General features: G+C 42.3%; 3 protein-coding genes across 6 annotated transcripts in view; 2 read left to right on the top strand and 1 right to left on the bottom strand.

Annotated features, from left to right (window-relative positions):
• The window catches only part of NEK9 (NIMA related kinase 9), a 38,537-nt gene extending 35,254 nt beyond the window's left edge, over positions 1 to 3,283 (top strand). For both annotated transcript variants that reach the window (XM_039232267.1, XM_039232268.1), the window contains exon 22: positions 789 to 3,283. In XM_039232267.1, the coding sequence (XP_039088198.1) occupies positions 789 to 911 (123 nt within the window). In that variant the 3' untranslated portion in view covers positions 912 to 3,283. The remainder of the gene's footprint in view (positions 1 to 788) is intronic.
• A 3,244-nt stretch (positions 3,284 to 6,527) lies between these two features.
• On the bottom strand, positions 6,528 to 14,208 carry ZC2HC1C (zinc finger C2HC-type containing 1C). 2 transcript variants are annotated; one of them, XM_039232189.1, is made up of 3 exons: positions 13,942 to 14,208; positions 11,926 to 13,267; positions 6,528 to 7,510 (listed from the first exon to the last, which is right to left on the bottom strand). In XM_039232189.1, exons 2-3 carry the CDS (start codon positions 13,246 to 13,248, stop codon positions 7,247 to 7,249), a joined length of 1,587 nt encoding a protein of 528 aa, XP_039088120.1. In that variant the 5' UTR covers positions 13,249 to 13,267; positions 13,942 to 14,208; the 3' UTR covers positions 6,528 to 7,246. The 2 variants fall into 2 exon arrangements, with proteins under 2 accessions (XP_039088120.1, XP_039088121.1); XM_039232190.1 differs by having other exon boundaries at positions 14,115 to 14,208.
• A 209-nt stretch (positions 14,209 to 14,417) lies between these two features.
• ACYP1 (acylphosphatase 1) lies at positions 14,418 to 26,226 on the top strand. Of its 2 annotated transcripts, none has more exons than XM_039232297.1 (3): positions 14,418 to 14,647; positions 19,929 to 20,026; positions 25,806 to 26,226. In XM_039232297.1, exons 1-3 carry the CDS (start codon positions 14,485 to 14,487, stop codon positions 26,019 to 26,021), a joined length of 477 nt encoding a protein of 158 aa, XP_039088228.1. In that variant the 5' UTR covers positions 14,418 to 14,484; the 3' UTR covers positions 26,022 to 26,226. The 2 variants fall into 2 exon arrangements, with proteins under 2 accessions (XP_039088228.1, XP_039088229.1); XM_039232298.1 differs by lacking the exon at positions 14,418 to 14,647 and adding an exon at positions 19,410 to 19,507.
• Positions 26,227 to 27,625: the final 1,399 nt, after the last annotated feature.

Genomic DNA, 27,625 nt, shown 5'->3' with positions numbered 1-27,625 from the left:
TTGTTTTTAAAGAGCCATAACTCTTTTAGCCGTTGGTTCTATTTAGAATGAACCAGGGCTGGGAAATATGATTCAACCCTTGGCTTTCCATTTGTCAGTTTACATGTATGGACAGATTTGTTTCTATGAGTCCTGGTTTCTCACCTAAAAGAGGAAAATAATACCATCTGTTTTGTTATGGTTGTTTTGAAGATCAAATGAAATCATGTCTAGGAAAGGACTTTGGGAACTAATGTACTCACTTGAGGCAAGCATGGGGTGGTGGGCAGCTGTAGCAGGCAGGAGGATTGTCTGGCTGAGGGCTGTCTCAGTTTTATTTATTTTTAATGTTTATTTTTGAGAGAGAGAGAGAGTGCATACACATGCGTGCATGGTGGAGGGGCAGAGAGCAGGAGACAGCATCCAAGGCAGACCCCAGACTGACAGCAGTGAGCCGGGCGTGGGGCTTGAACTCACGACCATGAGATCATGACCCTGAGCTGAAGTCGGACTTTTAACCGATTGAGCCACCCACGCACCCCATGATTGTCTCAGTTTTAAAACTGAGAGTTCTACATTCCAGAAAATTCTACAGTCCTGGGCAAACAGTTGGTCACTCTGCCTGCAGCGAGTGTCAAGGTGGTGGCTTTAAGGCAGCAGCATTGTTCAGGTATTATCTAAGGTAGTATTATGAGCTTCTCACAAAACTGTGCCTACAAATCCTTAGAGGTCAACATTGAAAACCTAGTCCTGGACTGTGGTGACTGATGGCAGTATTGTTAATGTGGAATTGTGTTTTGTTTGGACAGGAGGGGACGCATTCCAGAGGAACTCAGACAGCAAAGGAAGAGATGGAAATGGATCCAAAGCCTGACTTAGATTCAGATTCCTGGTGCCTCCTTGGAACAGACTCCTGTCGACCCAGCCTCTAGTCTCCTGAGCCTGTACGGCCTCCAGGAAACTGGGATCCAAAGAACTTCACAGCACACTTAATGAATGCAGAGAGCGCTTTCCTGGCTTTGTTCACTTGCAGACAAGGAGTGCAAGGCAGAGGCTCTGAAGCACTTTCCGTGTACACTTGGAGAGTGGCATTGCCTCTTAGATAGGATCTAGGAGTGGTTTTGTTTGGAGAATGGAAAGGCCCCGTGGCCCTGGCTTTGTCCTCAGTGACTGCCATAGCAGCAGCAGCTCTGTACCTCATCTGGTGATCCCACCTTTGAAGAGGAGACACAATGCTCACCTTAATTTTGCTGGTAGCAGCTTATATCTCATTTATCATTTCACCATTACTTGGAAGCTGCCTTGGGAATTCAACACCAGGCATTGCATCTCTGGGTGGAGGAGGGAAAAGTGTAAAACTCGAGTGGGCTGAAAGCAGGTGGGGCCCGTCCAGGGCCATCTGGAGAGTGGTGAAATGGTGAACCCTCTCAGGAGCCCTGAGTCTGGGGAAATAAGTCTGGTGGAGTCAATCCAGGGCTTGTTTTCAGAAAGTTCAGTTACTTTGCGCAGCTAAATGCTTTAGGAGGAAAAGTGGGCTTAGATTGCTTTTCCTCTGAGAGTCGATTGAAATGTCTTCAGTGAGGAGTAGAGAAGGAAGGCTAGGTGCCTCCTCTTCACACAGCTGCAGTTTCAGTCTGTGGCCGATGCAGGTAGGATTTCCTAACTTTGGAAGACGCCTCTAAAAGGCGAGGTGTTTCAGAGAGAGCGGAGTCAGTGGGGCAGTAGGAACAGCCTTAAGAGAAAACCATGATGGGGAGAGGTCCTCCTATAGCTGCCTCCCCTTGGTATCTTTAGGAAGGTCTAGGAGTGCCTCTGCCTTTATGGCTCTTAGGGTTCTAACCTTGACTTCAGCAGCCCCAACCACTCCCTTTCTGTATATCTAGTCAGTATTTTCCCCTTTTGGTGTTTTATGAAGCCATATCAGTGACTCTGTATCATCTTTCCTACTTGAGTGGCCCAAAGCCAGCACCAAAACCTGGTAGTCCCTGAAGTCTAACAAAACAGGTAGAAGCCGCCAAGTGAAAGGAATTTGGCTGAGAGCTCCGTTCTGTCCCATAGTCATTATGTCCTTATGGACAGGAATGAACTAGCTTTCCCAAAGAGAGAAAGCGTCCTCAAAGCTCTTGATGGTTTTACCTAAGGATATGAGCTTTGTGTTTCCATCCAGCCTTAGGAACTGTTCCGTGAGTGCTTTGGGTCATAGGAGCTGCCTTGATGGGACTTATATCCTACCTCCCTAGAAACGGCTAAACTAATTTTTGTTTCATTTTCCCCAAACCCAAAAAATGAATGTTTGATATCTCTATATTTTGGAAGGTCCTGTGCAATGGAAATTTTGCCATTTCCCTAAAACTGGTGGTGTAAAGGCTGATGCTTGGGGAAAACCCCATGGCTGGGGACGGGCGACTCTGTTCAATGGGATCTTCTTGGTTTGATGTTCCCATTGTTTTCTCAATTCTGGGAAGCCTAGTACAATGGTACTAACGTAATCACTAAAGCCTTTTCTTAAAATAAGGGAAGGGGCCAACCCCAGATTAAAGTTACAAGTTCTGGGGACTTGGGGGTTTGCTGTAAACCCTAAAAGTGGGTTTTGGTTCATCATGTAAATGCACCTTTGATTTTTTTTATAGGCTGATCGGCCTTTCATGTTCCTGTATCCCTCATACTCACCATCTCAGCAGGCCTGAGAGGCAGGCTCAGTTTGGGTGTTAATCCTGAGTATTGCTTCTGCTGTGGAATGGAGGAACAGGGGCGCATTGCTGAGACAGGGATGAGAGCGAGCATTGAAGGGAGGGGGTGAACCCTGCTCTTGTTCCGGAAGGGAGCCATTCTCTAGCAGGGGAACGCAGGTCATTTTCTCTAGCATGTTCCCTTGGGAAGTCTAGTTTGCTGGTAATCTGGCTGAGAATCTGAGTTCTGTGCCTTAGAGACAATTTGCACTTTCCCAAATTGTGCCTGGGACAGCCGTATGATTTTTCCCACCAAATAGCTATGCAAACAGAAACCAGTTCAAAGTGGCAGCCACGCATTAGATAAAAAGTGAAAGGTTAGTCAGCAAAAATGCCTTTGAATGGTTTTTTTATAACCAGTTCTCTTAAAGTTTGTCCTGCTGTTCTTTCTGCAGTGCTAGGTGTTTTCAGTTTTCTAGTAGTAGTGCTTTTGAGTTATAGTATAACCCGAGTTTCCCCTCTGCTCTGACATTGTTGCTGAAGAACTAGCTTATTGTTAGCCAGATGTTTGAAAGGTTGAGGGTGGAGTGGTTTGGCATTTCTGTTTTAAATAAACATTTAAACTCTCAATCAGTGCTATGCCTGCTCATGGACCTTAGTCACTGGGGATGAAACACCCAGATTCTAGGCCTTCATGAATCTTTGATTCAGTGAGTCTTTATATAAATAAATGACCTTATAATAGAAACAACACAGGGGACATTTGCACAAATAATGTTTTGCTTTTTTCTCCAGGTTTTTAAAAAATTTTTTTAATGTTTTTATTTCTGAGAGAGAGACACAGCGTGAGCAGGGGAGGGTCAGAGAGAGAGGGAGATACAGAATCTGAAGCAGGCTCCAGGCTCTGCGCTAGCTGTCAGCACAGAGCCCGATGCGGGGCTCGAATCCATGAACCATGAGATCATGACCTGAGCCGAAGTCGGATGCTTAACCGACTGAGCCACCCAGAGGCCCCCTCTTTTTCTTGCTAATAGAATCATTTCTGCTGCTACAACTCTTCCCCCCCCACCCACCACCAAACTTCTCAAATATTATTGTGCTTAAAATGCAGAAGGAGGGACAAAATGAGCCACTGAAAGAGGATCATTTCTTGTACTTACCCCCTCAATCACAGTGGACTTTTTCAAGTGATAACGTATGTCTGTGTTTTTAAAACTGTTTTCCATCAAAGAGGGTGAACTGTATTTGGTCTCTCTGGCATAGTACAGCCAAGTTATCACTTCTCTTGGCTGAGCATTTCATTAAAGTTTAAAGCAAAAGCAGCCTTAAACTCAAATTTCATTTGATTTGCCATATATTTGGAAACATTCATAATAGAAAGAACAGCTCTGGAGTGAGGATGCATTATAAATAACTTCTTTCAAATGAGAATCCCTGGGCCTCCAAAGAGGTATTATTCATTAGTGTCAGGGCAGGCTGGGTTGCAGTCAGGACTACAGAACATGTTCCTTCCTGCCACACAGCCAACAATCATTCATTACTTGAGTGATTAACTACGGAAATGAACGTGCTGATCACTAAACCTCACAGAATCAGGAACATTAGAGAGAAAAACACTATATAACATCTGTGCTACCTCCTTTGTAGTTGTGACGAATGATAAATTAATGACCAAAAGCCAATGTTGGCTGAAAGGTACTGTGCTGCATTAAATACACTGCTCTTAAGAGATATTCTCTCAGTACATCTGCATATACTTCTATATGAAGCAAGTTTCACCATGAGATTTTTTTTTCTGATTGTTGAACCTTTCGAACTTTAAAATTTATAACATTTGCATGTACTGAAGGTTCTTGGATAAAGTAGTATAAGACATGGATATTAACAAGCAATATTTATCCACTATTCTCTGCTATCCAGGAAGGGACTTTTTCTAAAAAAGGATTCTGACCTCTTCCCAAAGATCAGATCGAGCTAAATTTAATATAATCAAGGCCTAAACATGTTGAGAATGGAGGGAACACTAAGGCATTGACTATTGTTTTGCTTCTCTAGCAATGTAAGAATGAATAACTGCTTCCTGTGTCTGAAGAAAGCACTCCCCACACATACATTTGTTCCCCTGGAGGACCTTCATCTGTGAACTTAATAACATCATTCAGGGATCCCAAACCCAAGAGCCTGTTGAGCCAGGCAGATAAGGCAAATAAGTGAAGCAGGCCAGGTGGGGCTGTGGTGATCTGAGAGGCCAGCCTGTCTGAAGGACACTCCATGGTGTGGTCCAGGGTTGCTGGCCTGAGGGTTCCAGAACTTCTGGCTTGTCAAGAGATTCTCCGTAATGTTTAATTTTGAGAGAGAGCACAAGCCAGGGAGGGGTACAGAGAGAGGGAGACACAGAATCCGAAGCAGGCTCCAACCTCTGAGTTGTCAGCACAGAGCCTGATGCGGGGCTTGAACCCACAAACCATGAGATCATGACCTGAGCTGAAGTCAAACACTTAACTGACTGAGCCACCCATATCCCGATTTTTATTTTTTATTTTTTTTAATTTACATTTGAGAGAGAGAGAGACAGGCATGAGCAGGAGAGGAGCAGAGAGAGAGAAGGAGACACAGAATCTGAAGCAGGATCCAGGCTCTGAGCTGTCAACACAGAGCCCATTGAGGGGCTCGAACCCACAGACTGCGAGATCATGACCTGAGCTGAAGTCGGACACTTAACCAACTGAGCCACACAGGTGCCCTTCCATATCCCAATTTTTAAATGTCAATCTAATTTTAGTTCCACGCCAGCCAAATAAAACATATCTGTAGGACAAAGCAGTCCATAAACTACCACTTTGTGGCCTTTGCCACAGCTCATTCTTGCCATCTATTGCTTTTACCATCAAGTGTGAAACTTAGAATTTGTACCTCACTAGACTTGCCTGGGGAATGAATGTATATATTGATTTACTTATCCATTGTGTGCATGAGGGCTCTTCAAGTGGCCTACCTAAAGCTCCATTATGTGATCCCTCTTCTTTGCAACAATTAAGAACATAAAGCAATAATATGTACTGTTTAAGTATGTACATTTTTTTCAGCCCAGTGTCCTGTAGCTTCACAGCTAAAGCTTTAAATTCACATTTCATATTGGTCTGATCTGTTAGCTCACTCACTCAGCAGAAGCTGCAGAGGAAATGGAACAAGGGTGAGTGGCCATTTATCGTTTAGTAAAATATGGCTTTATTGGCTGCCTAGTCACGTTGGCCCAGGTCAGGTTGAGTGTTTTTTCTCCAGTATTTTTTTTTAATGTTTACTTATTTTTGAGAGAGAGAGAGAAAGAGAGAGTCACAGAATCTGAAGCAGGCTCCAGGCTCTGAGCTGTCAGCACAGAGCCCAATGTGGGGCTTGAACCCACGAACTATCAGATCATGCCCTGAGCCGAAGTGGGATGCTCAACTGATTGTGTGATGGTCTCAGGACAATAATCCTACAGTTATTTCAGATCTGTTGTTCAATCTTCATCCTATCTGAACTGATATAACCCTGAGAGGCATTACCTTATCATTTCTCCCATTTGAACAATCTAGGACTCATTCATTTTATTATTTAATTTTAAATCTCTAAACCCCATTTGTTGGAGGTCGAATTATGAAGGTTACTTGCAGTATGCACAGTTCTGCACTGGGAAAATTAAAAAGACCTGGTATCTTTTTTCATCAGTTTACTTTCTAAAATAGAGTCTACTGTGGTATAATGGGGAGGGACGTGTGACACAGCAGTGTCTCAGCTTGCTTTGATGGTAGATTTTGCTCCTCATTTAAAAAGCAATACAAACAAGCTGATTTCAAAGCAGAATGGTAGCAGTAGCTGAAACTGAAGTTTCTTCCTTCATTTTTTTTTTTTTTGATATGAAATCCATTAGAAAAGAACAATTACTGAGACATACAGGGTGCTTCCCATTCCTTACCCTGTAAAGCACATAAAGATGAGGGTCCCTTAATTAAGTAACCACGGGAGGATTGAGGATAAACTGGCTCCTTAACCTGACCTGTTTGTATTGGCTTTTGGCCAGGACCATGCATCAAGGAAGTCAAGGATAAATTATCATTTGCCTTAAAGCAAAAATCATATTATTTTTCATAAGAGATACCACCTAGGTGATCCTGATCCTCTGACCCAACACAATCCATGAACCAACTTCTTGCAAGAACAAGAAGAGGTAATTGGAACCACAGATATATGTGCAGAGGCAGTGGTAAGAAGGCACAGCGAATGCAGGCACTTAACCAGCACAAATCACAAGTCAGTCTTGTGAAAAGAGAGCTTTAATGCAGCCCGCTTGCTACTCTTGAGTGTCTTCACCCATCAGTTCTTAGGGCAATGACAAGGCACACCAGCCTGAGGTGATAACTTAGTGGGAAACTGAGGCTTCCTTTTGCCTCCTGCCGCTTAGCAATGGGGGTCTCTCCTCACTGATTTAAGCTCTGCAGGCAGATGTGGGAGGTAGAAAACTTTTAGTTCTGTTTTCCATCAAATTCTTCTACTCCCATGTACTGCTGAAGAGACATAGAGCCTTCTGAATTATCAAGGAGGCTTCCACTGTTGTCCATTCAACTGTAATGCCTCCTTGGAGGTGGAGGCCGGTTCTTGATGGTCTTACACTTGGGAATGTGCCGCTCAGACACCTTGGGGGCAAAGTGGCGACTACAGTGAGGACACTGAATATAATCTGGATTTTCTGCAGGCAGGATGGGAGGCAAGTCTGAAGGGTTTCCACCTTTGGCAGTTACCTGCTGGACCTCTCGAGCCTGACGGAGGGTACGGATGAAAGACTCATGCTTCTGTCTCCAGGTGCTCTTCCGAGGAGGTTCAGCCTGTAAGTAAGAGGAAGATGGATCATTCAACTTGGCGTTTACCTCATCTCCTGAGTCTTTGTGAGAATAAAATGTAGGAAGGGAATGTAAAGGGTGCTTACCCATAAAGTTGAAGAGCACAGGAAAGGAGCAGCAGAGCTGATTTGCCAGAGTGGAGGCACTTAAGCTAAGGGCCTGCCCAGGGGGATAGTACTGAGAGGCTCAGTGCTCACAAGTACGTGCATGGTGAGAATAAACTGGATCCCCGGGGCCCCTCTGCCATCTTGCGTATCCAAGTGTTCATCATTACCAGCACCCTCACAGGATAGCAGGATTTATTCTTTGGAGAAACTGAACCAGACAGGTTTCAGATTCAGGAAGCCCAAGCAAAGCAGAAAACAGGGTTAATATTGAGGCCGAAAATAGGGATTAAGTGCAAGTGTACATGACAAATTATGGAACTGTTGGCCTGTTTCCCCCACTCAGCTCCCAGGATATCCAACACATTGGCACCCTTGTAGGAGACAGGAGTTCTCTGGGTGCATGAAGCAGTTGAGAGAAAAGCCACTAGATGCTGACCCTGAGTGACCCCAATGAAAAGAATCACTATTTGATAACCCTAATATGAACAAGCCCCACTTAAGCTTAAATATGAGTGGACAGCCTAGGATCACCAGATATTTGAGTGAAGCTCTAATAAGAGAAAAACAAAAATAAGTACATGAACTTGTTCCTGCTCCCTCAGGGAACAGCAACAAAGCAGGTAAAGGAAAAACTTAACAACCAGAGAACCAGAAGGAACTACTATAAACCAAACTGTGATAGCTAAAAATAAACTGTGATAGCTAAAAATAAAAACAGAAATGTTGTAAAATACTGTCATGGAAATTACTCTGGGAAAAAAATATCAAGATAGAAAGTAGAGAACATTAGAAAATTAGAAAGTCAATCCAAGAAGTCCAACACCTGACCAATAGGAGTTTCAAAAAGAACAGAAAAAGCACAAGGAGGAAATTATTAAAGAAATAATACAATAAACATTCCTAGAATTAAGGTCACTGCTCATGAAATTGAAATGGCCTACCAAGTATCCAACACAATCATTGTAAAATTTCAGAATTTCAGAATAGAGAATCCTGTAAGCTTTCAGAAAAAGAGAAACACCAGAAGAGATTTCCTGTTGGGGAGCAGAAACAAAACAGCATCAGAGTTCTCAAAAGTAACATTGGATGCTAAAACCTGGTGGGAAAATGCCTTAAAAGTTCTAATAGCAATTCACTTTCTACCTAGAGTTCTATACCTGGCCAAATCATCAATCGAATAGAATGCTATTATATAGATATTTTCATTGATTCCGAGACAAAAACCATGCCTCCCATGCACATTTCTTGAAAGCTTCAGTAAAGCAAAGAGTAAGGCAAGAAAAGAGAAGACATAAGAAGCTTGAAATGGGACCCAACACATAAGAGAAACAAAATGAAGTCCCAAAACAAGTCTGCACCAGGCCTAGAGAATAACTAGTCCAGACTGGCACAGGAGGAAAAAGAGTGTGGGAGAGAGGTTTCCAGAAGTAAACAGGAAAAAAAAAAATCAAACTGATGGATTATAAGAAGTGTTTGAACATTTACAAAAACATTAACAGGTGTCTGACATCAGACGGATCATTTAGGGGGGAAAAATTAGAGACCGGTATGTAAGAAACCAAGCAAATGAAAACATGAGTCAACTATTAATTCCAGGTGCATGTGGGCAGAGGCAGAATTTGTTCACTCATCAATGAACAACATTTACATGGTTATTATAATGGAAAGGCTGATTACTGGCTTAACCCCAAATTGTGATTCCATTACAATGGAAAGAGAAGGGAAAGAGAAAAATGAGAGGAGATGTGAGCTTTATCCACAGCACTCATAAGAGGAAGTCAATAGATAATGTGTACAATGGACTAATCAAGAAAATAAGCATATTATTTAGAAATATGGAAATACATACTAAAGAAGTCATCTATCAGAACTGAAGGCTGCTGCTGGGAGCCAGGTTAGGATGGAGACGGGTGAGGCAGGATCCCGCTTATCTGCCTTATAATAAGGTCACTCACTCGGTACATGATTTTTAAAATGTATTCAAATATTACTTAGATTAATATAAATTAATTCTTAAAAGAAGAAAAAAGAAAGAAGGCAAGTAGCTGCTTGGTGATCTGACATCAGTAATGATGAGTAACAGGAAGAGATATTATCAAAGGAAAAGGATCCTTCAGGAGTCTTACTGAATTAAACAAACAAGAAGGCAAGAGAATCTGAGTGTTAGAGACAGAATTCATGAACTTTATTTTTTTTAATTTTTATAGTTTATTTATTTTTGAGAGAGAGAGAGACAGAAGATGAATGGGGGAGGGGCAGAGAGAGAGGGAGACACGGAATCCGAAACAGCCTCCAGGCTCTGAGTTGTCAGCACAGAGCCCACTGCGGGGCTCGAACCCACGAACTGTGAGATTTGACATGAGCCAAAGTCCAACGCTTAAATGACTGAGCCACCCAGGCGCCCCCAGGATCCAGGAACTTTAAAAAGAATTAGGGAGAAGTTCCTCAACTATATGATAGTTACACTTGAATTCATCATATTGAAATTTTATTCAGTTAACACTTGTCAATCACAGAGCACAAAGATGTGGTCCCTGTGTTCAAATGCTTAGGGTCCAGTAGAGAGACCGGTGGTACAAGTCTGCTGGAAGTTATGGGAAAATTAAAGGACACAAGGAAAATCACCTATTCTCGTGAGTACACTAGAGGAATAAGAGGGAGACACAAACCACTCAGCTTCCAAAGGCATAAAGCTTTCAAATAAGACTTGGGACATTCCAAGGAGGGGAGCGCATCTCAATCCAGACCGTTTCTGCTTTGGTGTCCTCAATGCAACATATTTCCCCAAACCAGTTTCCACAAAGCTAGAAGGTCTGATCTTAGAAACCCAATTCTTTTGCTTCACTCCTAATGTATTTAGGAATTTAAGAAACACAAGACTCTTTTAGGTGTTGGCCAGAAATAACCACTATAGTGGGATAGAGAAGACCCCAGTGGATTATTGGGTTGACCAGAAAGAAAACAGGAAAGAGCAGGAAACGGTGATCATATCATTATTTGAAAGAGCAAAATGCTGGAAACTGGACCTCAGGCAGATTATCGCTGAACACAGAGGGACTTTCTTGTGGTGATCTTCCAAATTGTACTGAAAGATATAACTGCAAATGACTTCTAACAGCCACCACATAAATTTGAGTTTTCAAAGGCACCAGCAAATAAGCATATAAACTGTAAAGTGCTTAAAACAGACAAGAGATGCTAGTGCAGCAGAGGGAGTGTTGAAAAGAAATGAAAACAGAATATGCTCTCATATTTTGTTAGAAAATTAGATTTGAATGGGGCTTTGAGGTCATGTGTCTCAGCTTTCCCAAACTTTGATCATTTGCATACCACTTTCACTTTATTCTTCCTACTATAGATTACTTCATATTTTCTTTTAAGTTCATGATTCCTAGACACCATGGGCTTCATATGATGTTCTATTTTTCTAACACACACTAAAACTACTAAAATAAAAATGTTTGCCAGCATGCCACACTTTGAGAAGCACTCATTTATAAACCAAGGGGCAAAACGTTGACAGCGTGGTGGATTTATCCATGAGACGATCTTCTCCAGATCTGACTGTCCAGATGTGCCTGTGAGGTACCCCTAAACTTACCACAGAAGTATCTCACAGGTTTTTTACAACCTAGTTTTTTTGCTGTTGGAATGTTAACCAAAAGTGAAGTTCTCTACCTTTAAGGTGTTTATAATCAGGAGAGAAAGGATTGCAAACTTAATTGTGTTTTATGTACTTACTAAGAAAGTATACCAAAACTGAGCTAACCTTCAAAATGTAGACATGGTTATAGGAGTAGTAACAAATCCCAATCTTGGGAGGTGGCATATTGCAAAGAGCAAGGAGTTCTCTCAGGGGAGTGAACTGCTGCATTGGGTTTTTTTCCCTTTATATTTTTCCTATGTTTTGCATTTTCCACAGTAAACATGTATTACTTTTATAATCAATAGGACATAATATTTTTTAAGTCTAGATTTTGAAGTCATTCCAACCCACAATTATAGGCTGACTCAGCCACTTAAGGCCTTCTGTGATCTCAAGCAAGTAAAATTCTCTGAGGCTTGATTTTTGAATTGATAAAATAAGAGACAATGAAACCCCCAAAGGGTTGTGGTGAGGGTCTTATGAAAAGCTCCCACCACAGTGACTGGCACCCAGTAGTTATCAATACATGTTAATTCTCACTTTCTCCCTACATGACACATGAGCTTTTTCTAAAGAAAACTGATATAACAGTCCCTTTACAATGCCACCCACTCAAAGTCAAATCCATAAGGCCCTTGCCTTATTACCTTGACTGAGGCTGGGGCTGGTCCCTTCCAGTTCAAGTACTGCTCTAGTTCTGTGCCCTTGGCCCGGGCCTTGGAGGAGTCAAACACTTTCCTCTTCAAACTCTGCATCCTGCTGCAGACGTTGGAGTGTCTCTCCAGCCTGAGCAAGAGAAACTTGCGGCCACAATGGCTACATTCGCCAAGTTCTGGCTCTTCAGTAGAACAGCTGGAAACTGATGAGTCTGGTGCCCTAGACAGACTAGAATTGCTGGCGGATCCCTGTAAAGCACTGCCTGGCACTTCTGAAGACTGGGAAAACTCTTTTGATGGCCCTAAGTCTCGGATTTTGTTATTGCTTGCCACCAGTCTCTCCCTTTTGAGCTTCTGTATTCCATGATCAGAGAACTGGAGTGGACTAGAATTTTCTTGAGGCCATCTCCTAGTTTCATCCTCTCCCCTGTGTCTACTGAAGACCCCCTCAGCCCCCAATTCTGGGGAGAAGGTAGATTTGTATGTGGTGTTGCTATGACCTTTAACTCTCCTGGCGAGTGTCATTCTCTGTAGCTCTCTGTTTTCATTCTCCTTAGCCTGTTCCTTTTCTTTCTGAATCCTTCTGAGTTCCTCCTCTGTCTTCTTCAGCTTTTCCCTTAGGAGGTTCTCTTTTCTTCGGATTTCCTCCTGTAAGCTCTCCCCTGCAGCTTCTAGTCTTTGGATCTGCACCCACTCAGTCCTGGTGGGATCTGCTACAGCCCTCTCCTCCCGTGTGGCAGCAACAGCACGAGCCCCAGATGAATTCACCCAGTTCCTTGAGCCAACGCTGCTGCATGGAAACCCTCTTGGTTCAGGGGGTCTCGGAGAGACATTCTGGTCCCCATCAATGGCAGCTTCACTTGTACTATGAGACTTCCTGTGGAACACAGGTTTCAGTGGGTATGCCCGGTCTACCCCAACTCGCTTCTTTATAATGGGGATGAATTCCTGGTTATCTGCCTTGGGACACCAGGACTGAGGATCTGATGAGTAAAAGGAACCCTTTGCTTGGCCCTGGGGATTGCTTCTTGAATCTTGCTGGCTGATTCCAACACACTGGGGATAGGAGTAGCTCCGAGCTTTGCTGTACGTATTCCATTTGGAGGGAGTGTAGAGGTCCTTCAGCATCAGCTCTTTGTGGCTCAAAACCTTCTGCGGGAAATTGTTCCTCAGGTGCCCCATCGAGGACCGCTGAGAAGAGTCCCCTTTTTCACAGGGCTCTTGCTTAGCTGAGAGGAGCCCTGGAGCTTCTGCTTTATTATATGGGAGCATAACGCCCACAGACAGACGCGGTGTCAACTGGAGCCCAGCCATTCAGGGACTGGACTGAAGCCTAGGGGAGATTTAAACCAGATATATGTGACGAGTTTGTCTGAGGTCCACCCCAGTTGCTAAAGTAAACTGTTTCCACATTTGTCCTACCTACATAGTCTCTTGAACTTTTTAGGGACAGTGGTGATGGGTATGCCAGAGCTTTCCTCCAACAAGCTTTTGGTGAATGCTTATTATTTCCTGTGGGTACTTATTAGGTCCTGAGAATAGAAAAATGAATGTGACACGGGGGTTCCTGCCACCTAGCTTTATTCCAGTACCAGCCTCTGCCATCCACAGTATGCTCCCTAGAGGGTGGAAAGATTTAATGGCAAGAGCTATTGGATTGAAAGTCACGGGTTAGGCCTGTGACACAGGAAAAGCAACTTCCCCCTTGCTGGCTCGTTTTCTTCACCCATAAACTGAACGTTTCACTCTGTTACACGACTGGCAGTTAGGGACCTTAGGACTCAGAATTCAGCCCTATCATCTCACAGGTGAGCAAACTGAGGTCCAGAGGTAAGTGACTGGCACAGAGAGCTCTCAGGGCTTGCCTCCTGCGGGAACCGTTCTTCATTCCAAACACAGGCCGCTCAGGGCCTGCAGCAGGTGCCTGGCTGCCAAACTCTCACCCAAGGAGTCCCCGCGGTGCAGACTGCGGAAAGTCTGTAAGCTGCGAGGTGGGAGCCACCTCACCTGGCTGCCACAGCTTTTAGATCAGGAAGGCCGAAGTCACGCTCTGTCCTACAGGGTCAGCCGGGGCGCCCCCACTGGGGATTCCGCTCTGGGAACAAGCCCTCGCTCTTCTGTCCATGGAGCTCTTGGGGGGTCGAGGTGCTGACCCCATGTCTGTCCCCCCTTCCTCGTACCTGAGATAATGACGACCGTTCCTTCTCAGGGAAAACCCCAGGACTTAGTTTTCCAGACCAGACCCCCACCTCAACCGACCGCCGCGCAGGCGCTCTTAGGTGGCCTCTGTTATTCCCGTTGCCTGGAGACGGGAGGGCATGCGTGCCCAGCCCCTGCGCTAGCCGCGAACGCAGCCCGGCAAGCGTGCGCAGGCGCAGTCCGCATGCGGTCGGGAGCCGCCCGCGGGGGGTGTGGTCAGTTTGAGTGTCCCTTGACCCGGTGTCCCGCCAACTCTGCAGCTCGGTCCCGCCCTGCCCTTGGGGAACGGGAGAGGGGGCGGGAGAGGCTCTTCTGGGGCTCCATCAAAGAACTTGTATTTTCCTGAGAACGATGCTCCCAGACCCTGGGGTGTGCCCTTCTCTGGCAAAAGGCAGAGCCCCTAGATGTGCCTTGGAGTCGTTCTGCTGCAGGATTCTGGTGTCCGCCCGCTTAGCGGGAGTGGGCCTGCTGATAGCCTTTCTTAGCACGCTCGGCTGCTTTGTACGGGCCCCAGGTATGGCTGTCCCTCCGTGCTTTTCTTACCGAATAGTTTGGAGCTTGCGGTCAAATTTTAGCAACTTGGCTAGGTTTTGCTACTCAGTGTCTTTCCGAGGTAGTTTTTGTAGCCAATCTAATTATTTTGATATAATGTTTTACTCTCACGTGGTAACTCTGGCCGTCTCTTTGTGGGGCCCAACAGTGACTCAGCCAAGTGTAATGATAATAAAGTTAACTACCAGATCGAAAATAATCAGTATAACCTGGTTTCGACGCTACATGATATTCCATAACTTGTTAACATTAGAAGAGCGTTTATTTGTCCTCATGCTTCAGTTCATTTGTGTAAGCTGTTTGAAAACAGGCGGTTTACTTTTTCCCTGTAACTACTCAAAAGATTAATGCACATGGGAAATAAAAGGGACAGCAGTAGTCGGTGTTAATGCTTCAACATGTCATATTACAGCTTTATATGTTACAGAGAAATTCCTTGGTGGGCCCTCCAGAGCAGTCCTTTTTGATTCCTTGTTTTCTTTCCTAGCGGATTCCACTGCCTTCCCTGTTATGCAGTTTCAGACATTTCCCGCTACTCTGACGGTCCCGATTATCTCAGCATCTGGCCTGCCTGTCATCGACTCCTACAGCTCCTCTCCAGTCTGCCAGAATTTCCCAGGGTGCCTCCTTCCATCTTGAATTTCCTCCCTCTTGTTTCTGAGGAGAAAGGATATTTCTCTTTCCATGAGTTCTGTTGAATTAGTCCCGTCCAGTACCCTCCGGGAATTGACTCCATCACTTTATCCCTCCATCTTGTTCACTTCAAGTTGTATCTACCCACACACTCCTTCTCTTTGGTTTTAAAATACGTTTAACCTTCCCCTGCAGAGCAAACCTCATTCCCCATGACCTGCTGCTTCTCATCTTAGGGTCCCATTCATTTTTCTTCTTCTCCACAAGACTTCTTAATAGATAGCTGTACATTTGCAGTCCCCACTCTCTCATCTGCCCCTCATTGTCCAGTCCATTGTGGTCTGGCTTCCATCATTTCCATTTTATTTAACTTCCAGGCTGCCAGTGACTTCACGATGGCCAAAGACAAAAGCTGCTATTTCTTCAGCCTATTCATTTGCCACCATTGATTTTTCCCTCCCTTGGCCCTCTCTTCTCCTCACCTGCCCCCCAAATTTGGTGTTCTCCAAAGCCCTCTTATTTCTCATATGTACACAGTTCCAGACATTCTCTCCCTTAATGATTTCAGCCAAATGCTGACATTTCTGATCTCACCTGTGTTTAAATGATACTCAGCTTAGCACTCTCTCCTTAGTTACAGACTCAAACTTCCAACTGCCCATTTAGCACCTCCACATGAATGTTCCTCAGGAACCTCAAACTCAGCATGACAGAAAACAAACTCATGATCATCTCCCCATTTCTGCATCTACCTATTGTCCAGTGTTCTCTTTCATGCTGATAGCATGTCATCTTCCACTCCTCCCTCTTTGTCCCCCCTTCTAGTCAGCAGGTTCTGTTGAATTTAGTCTGCAATGTCTCATACATGACTGTTCCTTTTTTTTTTTTTTTACATTTATTTATTTATTTTGAGAGAGAGTGTGTGTGTGCAGCAGAGAAAGAGAGGGAGAGAGAGAGAATGCCAAACAGGCTCAAACAGTGCAGAACCCAAGGCAAGGCTCAAACTTACGAACCATGAGATCATGACCTAGAAACCTAGAGTCAGTTGCTAAATGGAATGAGCCATCTGGGCGCCCCTATGACTGACTTTATATTTCTACTGTCCTTGGTGAGTTCTTCCTCACTTTTCATTCAGACAACCTCACTCTCCTGACTGCTATTCTTGCTTTCAACATCTGTTCCCAAAGCTCATTTTTTATGCTGCTGCCAGAGTAATTATCCTATTACCTCTGATCCCCATCATTCACCTACCTAGTGGCTTCTTCTTTACCTATATCATTACCTATACCTTTATCTTTCCCTTTCAAGTTGAAACACATAATTTAACATGGTATTTGAATCTGCTAGATTGGGTCTAGCCTACCTTTCCAGCCCTGTCTCTCTGGAGTCTAGCCCAGTGGATAGCAACTTTGGCTGACCTTTAGGACTCCCTGGAAAGCAATTTCTGGGGTGAGACATGGGTATTGGTATTTTTAAAAGCTTCCCCTGATGTCCTAATGGTTAGCCAGGGTTGAGAACCCATGGTCTAGCCACACCTGACTACTTGCACTTTTTTTTTCCCCCCCACTTTCTTATCTCAGCCGTACTACCTTCCCCAAGTTCCATGCACTGGAAGGTGGCAGATCATAACATTTCTGGGAGTGAGCTCTGTACTCAGACTGCCTGGAAGTAAATCCCAGCTCTATCACTTACTGGTTGTGGTTGTGTAACCTTGGATAATGTGCAACTTCCTTCAAGAACACTTTCCCAATCTTCCCAGTCAAAATGAGTCTTTTTGGTCCTTTGTGCTTTCAGATATTTTCTGTCTTCGTGGTAGGACAGGGCTGACTCATGATGAGCTCTCAATGGATGTTCATGGATTTGATGAGTATGTTGTATACTTTATTGTAATTATTTGCATGCATATTCATCCCTTATACTAAATAAAGCCTTTAAAATATTTTTTAATGTTTCATTTGTTTTTGAGAGTGAGAATGCAAGTGGGGGAAAGACAGAGGAGGGGAACAAAAGATCTGAAGTGGGCTCTGCGCTGATAGCAGCAAGTCCAATGTGAGGCTCAAACTCACAAACTGAGATCATGACCTGAACTGATGTCAGATGTTCAACCAACTGAGCCACTGAAGCACCCCCTAAATAAATTCTTTGAAGACAAAGATTATACATATATAATTCATCTTTGTATATTCTACACTGTCCCATATGTAGCAGACAATAGTTTTTTTTTCTTTTAATTCTATAGAGAAACTAGTTATGTGGGTTTTTTTTAATGAATTTGAGGGGCGCCTGGGTGACTCAGTCAGCTAAGCGTCCAACTTCAGCTCAGGTCATGATCTCGCAGTTTGTGGGTTTGAGCCCCACGTTAGGCTCTGTGCTGACAGCTCAGAGCCTGGAGCCTGCTTCGGATTCTGTGTCTCCTCTCTCTGTCCCTCTCCTGCTTGCACTCTCTCTGTCTCAAAAATAAATTAACATTTCAAATGAATTTTAGAGAAAGAAATAACATCAGCCAGGCACTCTGTTTCGCATTGTTTTCAAATATTTCCAAGTATAACATTCAATCCAGGTTCCCACCCCACCTTTACCCCCACTCTAGCACTAAGGTTATATGATTCCTCAGGATCTAGATCCTCACTTTTCAGTGGCGGAACAAGCAAAATGATTAATCTTTATGACTTCCATTACAAATCCATCTCACCTCACCAAGTCTGCCCACCTGAAATATTCACATATAAAGTCTTCTGTTATGAAGGGATGTAATGTATACAAGCAATCCAAAGAGGAACAACAAATGCCACATTTTCCTTTGCATGCATTCTTAATCACAAGGGTAGCTGTACTCAAATGCCTGCAAGGGGACTGTACTCTTAACATTCATCAGCCACAACCCCCTTGACAACTTCCTTTTCTGAAAAAAAAAAAAATTCATGTGTTTTGGTCATTTGGCTTAGATTGATTGATTCAATTGTGATTCCAGGGTCATGGATTATTTAGCTTGTGCTTGTGATTGGTTGATTTAGATAAGCATTATTTGTAGTTTTCATAGTAAGATAGAATCTCATGGGCAGCTTCCAGAAGCACGGGAGGAAAAATAACCTCCACTGGGACTTCTATTTACTTATCTCCCTTGCTACCAATTCCATACTTGGGCATGGCCCAAAATTTGAGACCTGAGAGAAAAAGTCAGGGCAGAAAGGTACCAGGCATCATGGGCTCTGTTCCAAATCACTGTAATAAAGTGAAGGTTGTAATAATGTGAATCAAATAGAAATATAACTTTTATAGGCACTGCTTTCCCAGTGCACTATATTGTAGTCTATTATGTATGCAATTGCATTAGGGCTTTAAAAAATGTATATACCTTAATTTGAAAAATACTTTACTAAAAAATGCTAACTATCATCTGAGCTTTCAGTGAGTCATAATCACTGATCATAGGTCACCATAACAAATATAATAATGATGAAAAAGTTTGAAATGTTGTGAGAATTACCAAAGGGCAACTCAGACACAAAGTGAGCAAATGCTGTTTGGGGGGAAAATGGTGCTGTTAGACTTAATGAGGGATTGCCACAAACCTTCAATTTGTAAAAAATGTAATATCTGTGAACTGCAATAAAGTGAAATACAGTAAGACGGGGTAGACCTATAGGTGTCCTATCCAATTTATTTGTTTATGGTATTTAATGTCTACCGTCTATCTCCCACCTCCAAAATTTAAGTACCTCCAGACCAGTGACCTTTTTTTGTCCACTAATGTAGGTCAACCACCTAGAAATGTGCCTGGCACACAGAAGTCTTTCTTTCAGTAAATATTTATTGAGTGAGTGAATTTATCTCAAGTGCTTCTTCACGTATGTCTTTCTCCCCACGGGAAAAATGAGAAAAGAGTTGCGCTTAAGAGACGGAAGTGAGGTGAGGCCTGGATTTGAAGAATCAGAGCTAAGACCCTGGACAGATCCCCGACCCGAGGCTGGCCGGCGCTCCCAGACTAGCCCTATGGAAATCCCGCCTTCTGGGCGGGCTCTGGGCCGAGCGCTCCATTTCTGATTGGTCGGGCGAGGTGATGAGCATGAGAGGCAGCGAAGGAGGAGCTGTTCTCTAGGCTTCCGGGCGCCGAGGTTACTGGGCTGTGGGAACCGTTGGGGTGCTGGTCGCCGGTGTAGTCCAGGCGCCTGAGAGGAGGACGTGGAGGGTGAGCCTGGGGCAGGGCCCCTTAGCTTGCTCATAGTTTGACTGCCCCTAAAATGTTGGTAGAAGGGGACTCTGGTGGCCGAGGGGACCAGGTCCGTGGGAAGAGGAAGGGATGGAGAGGGAGCCGGACAAGGGATGGGTTTAGGGAGGTAGTTGGATAAGCAGGTAATTAACCCAACAGGGGGTTCTGTGGGGAGTTGTGACCCGAAGCTCCTCGGCCCGGATGTCTTCCTGTTACTTAGCATACCCGCGCTTGCACGTATCTGTTTCTGTGCTCTGAAGTTAGAGGACCATAATGTCAGGGAGAGGTCGCAGTTGTTACAGATGGAGAAGTGTGGGTATGGCCCTTTCTTCTTCAGGATTTGGGGTCCTGGGATAGAATATCGAGCCCTTTACTTTTCTGCTTTTGTGGTCCCTGACAGGTTTGAGCTTGAACATGGCAGAAGGGGACACCCTGTTATCAGTGGATTATGAGATTTTTGGGAAGGTCCAAGGGGTGTTTTTCCGCAAGTACACTCAGGTATGTGGCCTAGAGGCTTTGGGAACATAGCTAGGCTATGTGTATGGGAACAGGAGACAGTGTTCCTAACAAATGTGTGTGTTGGGAGAAGCTGGCTGTGTGGTAGCTGCATGGTGGTTTGTGGAGCAATGGGTCTGAAAATGCTTTGCAGTGGGTGAAATGCAATACAAATGGCAAAACCATCTGCTGTTATTACTGGTCTTTCCTGACAATGATAACAGAGTACCTAAGCACATATTAATGAGCTTCTCTCTCCCCCAGAGGAACTGAGGGCTTCCCCAGTTCTCCCTGTTGTGGCCTCATCAAACCAGATCACAGTTCTTGTAGGAAAGCTAACATTGGTCAGATGGCATTTAGATGAACGATTGATATTTATGCAATTTATGTAATTGTTTCCGTTGTAGCTGCTGCATTTTCTTCAGACCTCTTTTATTTCTTTAGTCTCCCCTGTTTTCCCGCTTGATTCCTTTCTACTCATTATGGCTTTGAAAGAAGAGTTTACCTTTTCAAGCTAAAGCTTTTCTAGTAAAAATACTTTATTCCAGGGTAAGTAATGGTAACACTGAACATGGAATCTAGTATTCCTACTAGAGTAATAGAGAGTAATTGTGGAGATGAACAAACCGTTGACAGCCAGACTCTACCTCCTCAGCATACAAACACCACTCAGTTTGCTTTCTGTGTCTGTAAGAGGGTATCAGGCCTCTCCATTGTATCGCCAACCCCAAAGATAATGAATTAAGACTGAAGAACTATCCAAGTGTCACAGTCCTGGTACTGTGGGACATAAAATTCAATCCTGAATCTTTGAAATATGAATGTTATATGTCATACCTCTTTTTCCAATCACTTGCAAAACATTTCCTCCTGTTTCATACTCATACATGAAGTGCTTGTTGAAAAAGAGAATTGCTTAAAGCAAGAGCTATGTTCCAGTTAGCTTTGGTACCAACTATGCAGGGTAAATTCCTGTGTCTTAGTAAACCGAGGTGATAGTATTAAAGATTAGTTAAAGTTGTTGAGGGGAAAGGACCAGGCAGTAGTGTAGCCCAGCTTTCTCTACTGTCCCTTCACCCCTTATGTCAGTAGCATACTGTCTTGATTATTGTAGCTTTGAAGTAAGTTTTGAAATTGGGATGTGTGAGTCCTTCAAATTTGTTCTTCCTTTTCAAGATTATTTTGATCCATACTGGGTTCTTTATGTTTCCATGTGAATTTTACAATCAATTTGTCAGTTTCTGCAAGAAGGCGGCTGGGATTTTAATAAAGACTGCTTAAAATCTGTAGATCCTGGGGCACCTGGGTGACTCAGTCGGTTAAGCATCTGCCTTCATTTCAGGTCATGATCTTGCAGTTCGTGGGTTCCAGCCCTGCATCGGGCTCTGTGCTGACAGCTCAGAGCCTGTAGCCTGCTTCGGATTCTGTGTCTCCCTCTCTCTCTGCTCCTACTCTACTTGTGCTCTATCTCTTGTTCTCTCAAAAATAAATAAACATTAAAAATTTTTTTTTAATCTATAGGTAAATTTAGGAAGTATTGTCATCTTAACAAGATTGTCTTCCAATTTTTGAGCATGGGATGTCTTTCTGTTTATTTACATCTTCAGTTGCTTTCAACAATATTTTATAGTTGTCCATATGTAAATCTGGTACTTCTTTTGTTAAATTTAGTCCTAAGAAATATATTCAGTGCTATTATAAATGGAACTGTTCCCTTAATTTCATTTTTCATTGTTCATTGCCAGTGTATAGAAATACAGTTGATTTTTGTATATTGATCTTATATCCTGCAATCTTGTGAACTTGTTTATTAGTTCTAATTTGTGTGTATGAGTTTATCCCTTAAGATTTTTCTGTATATAAGATATGTTGTCTGTGAATAAAGGTAGTTTTACTTCTTCCTTTCCACTTTGAATGCTTGTTATTTCTTTTTCCCTGCCCTGACTAGAACCTCCAGGATAATACTGAGTAGATGTGGCAAGAGCCACTTGTCTTGTTCCTGATCATAGGGAGAAAGTGTTCAATCTTTCACCTTTAGGTATGATGTTGCTGTGGGTTTTTCAGATGCCTTTTTATCAGGTTGAGGATGTTTCCTTCTATTCTCAGTATGAGTGTTTGATTTTTGTCAGATGCTTTTTCTTCATCTATGAGATGATCCTCTGGTTTTATCTGGTTTCTGTTTTATTTGTTAATATGGTATATTACATTTTATTATTAATATGCTTTAATTAATATGATTTTTAAAGCTATGGTGTATTGATTTTTCTATGTTGAACCAACCTTGCATTCCTAGGATAAATCCCAATTTTTCTTGGTGAAAAATTGCCATCCTTTTTATATGTTGCTGGATTTGGTTTGTTCCTATTTTGTTGAGGAGTTTTACATCCGTATTCACAAGTATTATTAGCTTATAGTTTTTTGGTTTTTTTTTTTTTTCTTGTGATGTCTTTGCCCAGTTTTGATATGAGGGTAATACTGGCTTAATAAACATTTGGGAAGAGTTTTCTTGTGTTTTGTGGAAGAACTTGTGAAGGATTGGTGAAAGACTCTTCTTTAAACATTTGGTATAATATTCACTTGTGGAGCCATCTAGTCCTGGGCCTTTCTTTGTGGGAAGTTTTAAGTTACTAATTCAGTCTCTTTAGTTAGTACAGGTCTATTCAGATTGTCTATTTCTTCTTAAGTAGTTTGAGTCTTTTTAAGAATCTTCACTTTTCATTGAAGTTATCTAATTTGTTGGTACACAATTGTTTATGGTATTCTCTTATAATCCTTTTTATTTTTGTAAAGTTGATGGTGATGTCCCTTCTTTAATGACTGATTTTAGTAATTTGAGACTTCTCTCTCTTTTTCTTTATCAGTCTAGCTAAAGGTTTGGCAATTCTGTTGATCTTTCTAAAGAACCAACTTGTGGTTTCATTGATTTTTCTCCTTTTTTTCTATTCTCTATTTTATTAGCTCTTACTCTAATCTTTATTATTTTTATCTTTCTGCTTGTTTTGAATTTTAGCTTGATCTCACTTTTCTAGTTTCCTAAGCTGGAAGTCTAGGTTATTGATCTGAAAGGACTTTCTTTTTAGATTGAGACTGGAGTTGGTGATTATATTCCTTAAAATAATGTTTCCAGAATATAGTTATGAGGAAGAATTAGCTTCCTGTAATTTTCTTAGGAACAAACACTGTTCACTTGTTTGTAGATATTCAAAACTGAACATGATTCAGCAACATTATGCTATCATTTAAAAATATGCTATTATTTAAAAATAAGAACAGAATAGAGGAACCGAGGTGGCTCAGCCTGTTAAGCATCCAACTCTTGATAGCAGCCCAGGTTGCGATCTTACTTTCGTGAGATCAGGCCCTAAGTTGGGCTCTGTGGTGAGCAGAACTTGCTTAGGATGCTCTCTCTCTCCCCCTCCCTCTCTCTCTTTAGAAAAGGTTTTTAAGTATTTATTTGTTTGTTTGTTTATTTATAGTGTATTTATTTTTTAAATGTTTTATTTATTTCTCAGAGAGAGAGAGAGAGTATGAGCAGGGGAGGGCCAGAGAGAGAGGGAGACACAGAATCTGAAGTAGGCTCCGGGCTCTGAGCTGGCTGTCAGCACAGAGCCCGACGCGGGACTCAAACTCCCAAACCATGAGATCATGACCTGAGCCGAAGTTGGATGCTTAACCGACTGAGCCACCCAGGCGCCCCTATAGTGTGTTTATTTATTTATTTAGAGAGAGAGAGAAAGCACACAAGCAAGCCAGGGAGGTAGCGAGAGAGAGAGGGAAAATCCTAAGCAGGCTCTGAGCTGTCAGTGCAGTGCCCAGTGCAGGGCTTGATCCCACAAACTGGGAGATCATAACTTGAGTGGAAATCAAGAGTCAGCTGCTCAACCAGTTGAGCCTCCCAAGTGCCCCTCCCTCTCTCTGACCCTCCCCTGCTCTCTCTCAAAATAAATAAATAAACTTTAAAAAGAAAAATAAGAACAGGGGCACCTGGATGGCTCAGTTCGTTAAGCATCCAACTCTTGGGTTTGGCTCAGGTCATGATATCAGGCTTTTGCAGGTTCAAGCCTTGTGTTGAGCTCTGTGCTGACAGCCTGCTTGGGATTCTCTCTCTCTCCCTCTCTCTGTGCCCCTCCCCCCCACTTGCGCTGTCTCTATCTCTCTCAAAATAAATAAATAAGCTTTAAAAAAATAATAAAAATAAAAATAAGAACAGAATCAAATGCACAAGTAAAACCTACAGGAAATTCCCATTCTCAACACCAATCAAACTTGGGAGTGTTTTTTTTCACTCTCAGGAGTTCAGATAAATCACATTGCAATTTAAAGATTAATGTGACTATAAACTGCTTACAACTCAATACAAACATTATTATATCTAGTTACCATATAAGGTAGCTTCTAAGATCTAGGGATATTGAAGTCTCCTCGATTAACTTGAAGCAGAAGAGTACAATTGTTATACAAAGTCAGTTGGATGTAGTCTTCTTAAAATCCGTTCTCTTGTGTTCTTTTTTTATGCCACCATTTTGGCACTTAATGTGTGCTGTAGGTATCTTCTATTTTTCTTCATTCCTTAATTTTCTCTGTATCCCTTAAATTTGTTATTTATTTGACTGCAGTCTCTTTGTTTGTTATACAAATATATCTTTGCTTTGAACATAACTGATTTGATAGATACTTTAGTTTCTCATCAAACATGGTTTTGCTGTGCATAACATTTTCCTTGGCCAACTGCAGCAATTTCCCATATTTACTAGGTCACTACTCTGGCATTTGGGCATGCAATCATGTTAACTCCCATTTTCTTTTGTAACCCAATTCCTTCCATTTACATAGGTTACTTTAACAATAACTTTTATAATATCCCTGCTTGCAAGTTTTACCCAAAAAAATTACCTGTAAACATTGCTACCTTTCCCAGTTTACCAGTCATTCCACAGTTTAATGACTTAAAGGAAAGAACATTGGAAAGGCTAAGATAAAAGCAACTACAACGATCAGATGGTCTTCATAAACTTATTCAACTTTAGCATATGTGCTACTGAAGCGAGCACTAACTTATTCAACTTTAAAGGTGCTGTGATTATTTAGACAGAAGAAAGAAAATCAAATGAAAACCTAATAGTTATATAGTCTTATGAAACTGATGTTCAGAGGCTTATCACTATATGCTTCTTCCTGTTCTAGAAGGAGGGATAGAAAGTGGGCTTTGGATGTAGCATAAAGACTTTGGGTTAGACAATTTTTCTACAGTGAGAACAAAGGAACGAGTTGACCAGGAGATAATGATTTTTAAAGATATAATGGACACTCATTCATCTGGATTTGTTTAGGTGTGGTCTTGGCTAACGACAAAGAGAAGGATCAGATAACTTCATGCTTTTTCTGTTTAATATACCCACTAGATTCTTGATTAGGAGAAGGGAAAATGAGCAAGATACAGCCCAGTATCCTAACAACAATCGGCCTTAGGGAATCATTTTGAAAGCATCTGATTTGCTTTAGTACTTAAGTCTTTAGTACTTAACCAAACTGATTACATAATGAAATTTCTAGTGCCTGGGTTTTATAGGGTAGAAGAAGGAAATGGCATCAAGTGGCCAACACTTCATGTCAAGGTCAATGAGATTCTCTTTGCTGTAGTTCTGTTTTGAGTGTTCTGGACAATATCAAATTAGTTTCAGTGGCTTGATTCTAGGCCAAGATTCTGGCAACAGATTGTAGTCGCACTGTTTTGTTCAGTCTCACTGTATTTTTCTCTCTCTCATATTTTTCTTTCCCTTAGGCTGAGGGTAAAAAGCTGGGATTGGTTGGCTGGGTCCAGAACACTGACCAGGGCACAGTGCAAGGACAGTTGCAAGGTCCCATCTCTAAAGTGCGTCAAATGCAGGAATGGCTTGAGACAAGAGGAAGTCCCAAATCACACATTGATAGAGCAAACTTCAGGAATGAGAAAGTCATCTTAAAGCTGGAGTACTCAGATTTCCAGATTGTGAAATAATGGCCTGAATTTAAATCTTCTAAGATAAACTCACTGGTTTTGTTTTTATTGTTAAAATAGAACTATTCTGTGTTTAGTATCAGAATTTGTCAGTAAGTTATGTCAGTATCAGATGTTTGAATATTGCTGTATATGTATGATAGAAGGATGACAGCTCTACACAATCCTAATAAATAAAAACACATAGAACATTCTGTGTACGATACTTTATCTTTGGTGAACTTCATTTGGGGCAAAATAAGAGGTATTTACTCAGTAACCATCTGTGGGAAGAGAATTTTGAGGTAATTTAAAGAGAGCTGAAAGAAAAAGCAATTACTTTGAATCATTTTTAAAAATGGCTTTCGTGAAATTTTCTTCAGGAAATTGTACACCTAATAAGGTTAGCTGTTTAAATGACATTTTGGACTAATTACTTTTACTTGTCTGGAATTCTTGCTATCATTCCTTTCCTCTGGGCAAGGATTTCATATAAAGCAATGCTATGGGCTAAATTATGTCACCCCTATCCCAAATTTATATGTCAAAGTCCTAACCTCAAAATGTGACTATCTGGAGGCTAACTGAGGACATTAGAGTAAGCCCCAATCCAATATGCCCCCGTGTCCTTAAAAAAAGGGAAATTGGATACAGACATGTATGTGCACTGAGGAAAGAACATATGATGACAGAGGGAGAAGACTGCCATCTACAAGCCAAGAAGAGAGGTCCCAGAAGAAATCAACCTGTCAGCACCTTGATCTCAGACTTCCAGCCTCCAGAACTGTGACAAAATAGACTTCTATTGTTTAAGCCACTCGTCTGTGGTATTTTGTTATGGCAGCGCTACAAGCAATAATCGGGACTTTGCCTCATCTGCCCTTCACATTTCTGTGTGTTTTGGTCAGCCATTGCACAGGTAAATGGCAAATGCCTACTGAGTTTAACAAGTTTGTCATAAATTATGATGTTTGGAAATACTAGATTTCTGTGAAAATGAGACAGCGAAAACTAAGGATTGGTTAGTAATTCCCCAAATATTGGGGCACCTGGGTGGCTCATTATGTTGAGTGTCAGACTTAGGCTCAGGTCATGATCTTGCAATTCACAGGTTTGAACCTGTATGGAGCTTGCTGCTGTCCGCCCATAGCCTGCTTTCGATTTTCTCTCTCCATCTCTCTGCCCCTGCCCCGCCTGTGCGCGCGTGCTTTCTCTCTCTCAAAATTAAACATTAAAAAAAAAAATTCCTCAAACATCTATTCTCACAGTGTTCTTAAAATTCTTATTCAGTTTGAAAAGAAGCTGCAGTGGTATTGGAACATAACAAAGTCAGTGAGAGACGTCTTGGTGTCCTCATTTGTAAATTAAGAGGGTTGAGCTATTTTTTCAGACTTTTCCAGCTCTGAAATGCTGTAATTTTGTAAGACGCAAGACTGTGGATTTATTCACCCATTCAGTGCCTCACAATCTAGGCACTGTTTTTGCGCTGAGGGATACAGCAATACACAGAATAGATAAAATCCCTGCCTTCAAATAGGTTGCATTATAGCGAGAGACGACATAAACACAAAATATATATTGAATTCAATGGTAGTACGTGCAGAGGAGAAAGGGGGTAAGGGAAA

The sequence above is a fragment of the Hyaena hyaena genome, unplaced genomic scaffold (assembly GCF_003009895.1).
Source record: "Hyaena hyaena isolate Hyena2069 unplaced genomic scaffold, ASM300989v1 scaffold_65, whole genome shotgun sequence".
NCBI lineage: Eukaryota > Metazoa > Chordata > Mammalia > Carnivora > Hyaenidae > Hyaena > Hyaena hyaena.
Note: the sequence above shows the minus strand (reverse complement) of the source record. Positions and strands in the feature narration are given on the sequence as shown.

Coding starts and splice junctions, on each gene's coding strand:
- ZC2HC1C (XM_039232189.1), bottom strand. CDS start 13,248: ATGGCTGGGCTCCAGTTGACACCGCGTCTGTCTGTGGGCGTTATGCTC. Junction 7,511..11,925: donor CAGCCCCAGCCTCAGTCAAG/GTAATAAGGCAA, acceptor TCTTACTTACAG/GCTGAACCTCCTCGGAAGAG.
- ACYP1 (XM_039232297.1), top strand. CDS start 14,485: ATGCTCCCAGACCCTGGGGTGTGCCCTTCTCTGGCAAAAGGCAGAGCC. Junction 14,648..19,928: donor CTGCTTTGTACGGGCCCCAG/GTATGGCTGTCC, acceptor GGTCCCTGACAG/GTTTGAGCTTGAACATGGCA. Junction 20,027..25,805: donor TTTTCCGCAAGTACACTCAG/GTATGTGGCCTA, acceptor TCTTTCCCTTAG/GCTGAGGGTAAAAAGCTGGG.